Consider the following 6,151-nt stretch of genomic DNA (forward strand, 5'->3'; position numbering starts at 1 on the left):
ATAAGATAAAAATAAAATGAGATTTTTGACAGACTAAAATTAACTCTCCATTAATTAATTATTAATTAATTTATAAATGTTATCTAATTTCATTTTCTTCTTATTTTCTTGTTCTAGTTATAGTATATAATAATATATACACATATGACATATGCAGATATTGGATACACGTATAGTGCTGCACTATTCATTCTCGGGATAAAGTAAAATGCAACATCGACAAATAAGTTATAGTGCTAAAGCCTAAAAGGGGTGCAGTACCACATTATTTAGCAGTCAAACTCAAGCCTGCCCAAAATAAACGCCATAAACAATTATCAGTCAAACTTGAAAAGAAAGTAGATGCACAAAAATCAAAATCTTAAATATAATGTCAAATCTTGCTAAACTCTCAAAAGCTTATTAACCACACTCTCGCTAAAGAAAATAACTAACTAATGTTTTTTTTTTCTAAAAAATTACTAAAATACATTAAAATATGCATTAAATACTACATTTTAATAGAAACTCTCATTTTATAATCCTTGATATAAGACTTTGTAATTACAATAATTAGGATTTCCTACTACAACTTTGCCACTTGAATGCTAGACTAGAGAGTGCCATAGTAGATGAACCATGTTCACTAATCGCATTAGCAGCAGCAACACTAAAGCCTTCGATTCTTTTGCGCATTTGCAAGCTCTCATCATCCCCTTTCATCACCACCTTGATCACTCTTGCAACTTCTTCTCTTTTCACTATGCCACTTTCACAATCAACCTTAGGCCTGACAGCCACTTTGAGCAAATCACTTATGGTTGTGGCGTTCATCCTTTGCTCGGCATATAAAGGCCACGCAATCATTGGCACACCATGTACCACACCCTCCAAAACCGAACTCCAACCACAATGTGTCAAAAACCCCCCCGTGGATTCGTGTCTAAGCACTTCAACTTGTGGGGCCCAAGAAGGAACCACCAACCCTTGTCCTTTGGCTTTAACCCTCTCTAAGAAACCGCATGGCATGTACCCTAATGGGTCATCTTTTTGTCTCACAAAATAAGCGGAGCAAGAAACGTCATTTGGAACCCTCACAACCCACAAAAACTTGTGGCCACTTAGCTCCAAGCCAAAGGCTATCTCGTTGAGTTGGTCAAGTGAAAGGGTCCCACCACTTCCGAAAGAGACAAACAAGACCGCCTTTGGAGGCTGATTTTCTAGCCACGCAATACACTTTGATTCATTTTGCTTACTCCTTGACTCGCTTTGAATTATTGGTCCAACGGGGTAATAGTAAACACAAGGGCTATTTGCTTTTGCTTGTGCTTTCTCCCTTTCTTCAATATCTATCGCTTTTTCATGATCATTTTGTTTGATGGACGGTGGAGTATTAAATATAGACATTTCTTTTGACAGAGATTCGGACTGTAAACCATTATGTATATGTTGTGAAAAACTAATCTCTTCTGTTAGATCCAATTCTCGTCCATTCTCTTCCATAGCTCTTAGGGCATCTTCTTCCAAATCCGCGAAGGTGTTGATGATGACACCATCGACCAAAGAGAGTCTTTGACACACGCGAAGAAATGCCTTGTATGTTTCACTTGATCTTCCACAAAGGACAACTGGGTCAGGAAGATCTTTGACATGGAAGGGCACGCCACACCCTGGGAAACTAACCCTTTTTGTGGCGTCTATGATGAACTCGGAGGTGACACTCTTGTCAAGTTGGGGCAAAGTGAGACAAAACGAGAGTGAAGTGGCACCCGAGGCAGAGAAGAAGTAGGTCATGAGGTTGAAATCCTTGGCTATTTGGAGTGCGTCGCTTGAGAAAAGGTCACAAACAAAAGCCACAAGGTGTGTGCAAGAATTTAGGGAGGTTAAGGCTTGGTGGAGAAAAGGGAGGGAATGTTTGACCGTGAGTTTCATTTGTGTTGCAATGTGGATGTTGGGAGGGAGGTCTTGGAGGTTGACTTGGGGGAGAATGGTGAAGTTTATGTTTGATGGGAGAGAGTTTAAGATGGCTTTGGTGGAAGGTGTGGGAGGACCAAGTGTGGGAACGATGAATTTGACATGGAAGTGTTGGTGTTGATGAACTAATGTCTTGGCAAATTCAACTAGTGGGATCAAGTGGCTTAAGCCAGGGCATGGAACCATGGCTATGCATGTTTTCTTCTCCATGGTTGGTGTTGAAGCACACAACTTGGATCTGAATATTGTAGAGACAAGAAATCTAATTTGCAAGTTTTAGATTCTGTGAAGATGCTTTTATAGATACTAAAGTGTCATGTCTTACTATTTAATTTACTGCGTACAAGATTTTTTTTTTCTTTTATTAAGGGTCAATTAAAGTAGGAACTCGTGTAGAGTAATTAGTGATCACATGTTGATTTTTTTTAATGTAAACAAAGCAATATTGATTTTTTTATTTGGGTAAACACAAAAACGATATACAAAGCAAATGATATTGATTTTCTTTAAATTAGTCTCTAGTTTCTATGCTTTTTTTTTTAATCGGCTTCCGTTAAATTAGTGTCTACTAGTTTCTATGCTTTTAATTTGATTAATATTTGTCTAATAAAATACGAGCACATGGATTTGTATTCAATTTCGTCCCGGTTATTTTTGTATTAATAATTACTAGCACGAGTAATGTTAGTCACATTTTTTAATATTCTCTTTCGGATATTCTTTATGTAATTAGTTAAAATTTACTAAAATTTATCAATTTTGATAAACTTTACTTCTCATTTAATATAAATAAAGAAAAATATTAATTGAAAAATAAATCCTATCAAATTTAATGATTTATCAATTTTGATAAATTTTACTTTTCATCTTTAATAAATTTTAATCTATTACTTAAAAAGTATTTGAAAGAGTGTTGTTAATATTCATCTTACTAATATGCATCTATATGACAAGGATCATGCAAATCCTTTAAGAAAAGGATCATGCAAATCATGCCTTAACTATATAACAACAAATCAAGCAAAAAATCATTGTGTATTTTTTAATCAGTGGAAGAAAATCTTATTCAATGCTCAGCCTAAATTCATGGAATCAAATAAAATATGTTATCATTAACTAAATGTCTTCGCCGACATCCTCTCCTGCGGCGGAGTACACTGTCCTCTCCGGTGCAGCCACTGCCCCTGACGCCGGAGTATGCCGCTAGCTACAACCAAACTCAAGCTTAACAGTGTCAATTTTCATTTTACTGCAATTTCTTTCATTTTTTATTTTTTCTCTCTCAATTTGCCTGGTTTTAACGAAGAAGAGGACTTTTTGCCGAAAAAAATTCTTTAAAAGTCACGTATTATTCACATGTCACTCCCCCACTTACCAGCATTTTAATAACCAGGGGCGACTGTCTAACAGATCCTAAGAAATTAAAGAATCTTCTGTAAGGACAAAAATTGAAAAGTGTGAAGTGTAATATATATATATATATATATTATAACCTTTGCAACCTTGAGTGAGTTTACTGAATAATAATTATTAGATATTTGTTTTATTTCAAATTCAATACTATGCATCTCACTTTCTTCTTTTACTTTTTTCTTTCTTCTTTTTATTTCAGGTAAAGAGGGTACGTTCAGTGAACGTTTGTTGCTCAATTAAATTATGAAAGTAATCAAATGTGGGGACCAAAGAGTTCAAAAATGATGTTTAAGTATATGTGCATTCGAGGGTCAGAACAATACACCTCGACTTTAATCACCTTTCTAGAAAAAGTGTATGATTTTTTTCAGTTGATGAATTAAAAATCTTCAACGTATTTCAAATTTGGCAGCAATGTATGCGCATAAGGGAGGTGCATGCCGGCTACACGCACTTGCATGCACTATGCAAGTGTATGATTTATCTGTTTTTCTTTTTCTTGTCCCCTCCATATAGACTGGATAGTTAATTTTAGAATAATATTTTTTAACCCATTAGGATCAGTAATTTACTGGAGAGGAATTCAGATAGTATAAAAAAACATAATGCTAATTAATTAATGCTAGTTTACACTTTGAGATAAAGAAAGAAACAAAAAATAGATAAGTAATAATATATAATAAGTTATATGATAAGAAGAGAAATAAATTAAAAAATATCAAATAAGTGTTTTCTTATTTTTTTATTTTTGTAAACTTTTTTTTTGGAATACTCCCTATAAGTTTCAAATATTGTTTATCCTTTGTCATTAAATCTGGTTAAATTGTTGACATCATCATGTGTTATATTAGCAAGATTATTAGTGTTTTGTCAATAAAAATTATCACATAATTAATTATATACGAAGAAAAGAAAAAACACTTAGTCACATATACTATATACAAGGGTGTATCACACATACTAAATCATAATGACCATCAATAAAAATAATTAATTTTAAACAATTATTTTAATATTCTAAATTTATGCATGGTTATTACCTTGGTCATGTATGTTTACTTAAAGACCTAACTTGAGATAAAGAGTATTAAGAGCTAGCCAAAATGAATAAAATTCTACCTTAATATTGTTGATTAACTATAAAATCTACCTACAAAACTATAAATTAATTAATTTAATAAACACACGTACCAATTACAAAATATATTTTCTTATTAATATGCGTGAATAAATTAATAAACTATAGACATATGTAAAACAGTTTTAAGAGTACATTGTGTAACAAGTTTTAGGATACCTCACATATACATAATGATGTATGCATATTAATTACTTACATGTGTTTGATCAGGAGTGAAATAACTAGCTAATTCTTTAGGGATCCTTCCTTCCTTAATTATCATGTAGGTCTTAAAAACTGATTCTAAATTTTTGTATTTCTCTTGCCCTTGGTTTGAAGATGGAAAGGCAACACCAGATGAAGAAGAGCTCAGACTAAAAGCTCGAAGTCTTGTGTTCCTGAATGTATTAGAAGGAACAGCTCCTAATCCCATGCATCGCACTCTCCAGAGTGCTTTAACCCTAACACTCTACCAATGGCATCAAGAGGAGAAACTTCAGATATGCTTTGAGTCAATCCTACTTCAATTTGTTCTTGCAAACATGTAATAAAATGAAATATAAAAGTTTTAAGATTAAGCACAATCCTTGAAAACAATGTTACTAAAGAAAAACATACTGTTATAGTCTTTGCTGCTTCATTTACAAATGATCCATCTTTCCTTTTATGAGTTTCAATATATAATTGTCCACGACTTGGTAGCTTCCCAGTTTCTAACAACTAAGATAAATAAAGAGTAAGTAAACATTGAACTTCTTTAATTAGTAAAAGTTAACATTTAGTGTCATTGCCAACTCATTTCTTCTTCTAGGATTAGCTTTGGATCCACCAGTGTGTGGAATAACTTGCTTGCTTCGAATTTCTTTATTTCTCCTACAAAGTTCCTATATGCAAAGCAATTTCAAGTTTACAACTTGTAATAGTAATAATATAATTAGCTATAAAAACAATTCAATAATTAAAACAATCTAATTAGAACAAGATAATAATTTGTATAAAATAAGTCATTGAATAATATTATTTAAAATATAATTTATGTTAATAAAAAGAGCTTAATTTTTTTAAGGGGTTCACACTCAACACAAGAACACATCAATTTCACATCAATTTCTCATTAGGACATCGACTGATTCATCAAACATATATAATTTCACAACAATTATAAGGATAAAATGAAAATTACAAAAACACCCCAAAACCTATTCCAATTGATATCTCTAAGGATCTCTACACATGTTCTCACTAATCCCTAATTGTGAATAACTCATCCCTTACCTGGGCTCATGTGTTTTCAGCCAGCGATAGTAACATCTCTAGCGATCCCCTGAGATTCCTCCAATTTTTTTCTCTAATTGCTCTGATAGAGTTCCCAAACGTCAGAGAGACAAAGAAGGGATTGAAGCCTCCGCTTGTACTATCTTGGTGTGATTCCTTTTTCTCTCTCTGTGACTATTCTCTCGCAAATCCCAACGGTGAAGGTGTGCGTAACTGAACCACGAACGACATATCAAAATTTCATGAAAATCCAATGGTTAACGAAACCGGGATCATAGTTTTATTGAGACCGCTTTGGGTTTTTACAGGAAAGAAAAAAGGCTACGATGCGAAAGTTATTTCTCTTAGATAAGACATTATATCAAAATTTCCAACGGTGAGAATGCTCGT

At 33.2% G+C, this 6,151-nt stretch overlaps 1 protein-coding gene across 1 annotated transcript; it reads right to left on the minus strand.

The window, feature by feature from the left end:
- Positions 1 to 274: 274 nt before the first annotated feature.
- LOC100800060 (hydroquinone glucosyltransferase) lies at positions 275 to 2,251 on the minus strand. The gene has a single exon (XM_014773704.3). The coding sequence runs from the start codon at positions 2,161 to 2,163 to the stop codon at positions 553 to 555; it is 1,611 nt and encodes a 536-aa protein (XP_014629190.1). The 5' UTR covers positions 2,164 to 2,251; the 3' UTR covers positions 275 to 552.
- Between the last annotated feature and the right edge of the window lie 3,900 nt (positions 2,252 to 6,151).

This window comes from Glycine max, chromosome 3 (genome assembly GCF_000004515.6).
Source record: "Glycine max cultivar Williams 82 chromosome 3, Glycine_max_v4.0, whole genome shotgun sequence".
Taxonomy (NCBI): domain Eukaryota; kingdom Viridiplantae; phylum Streptophyta; class Magnoliopsida; order Fabales; family Fabaceae; genus Glycine; species Glycine max.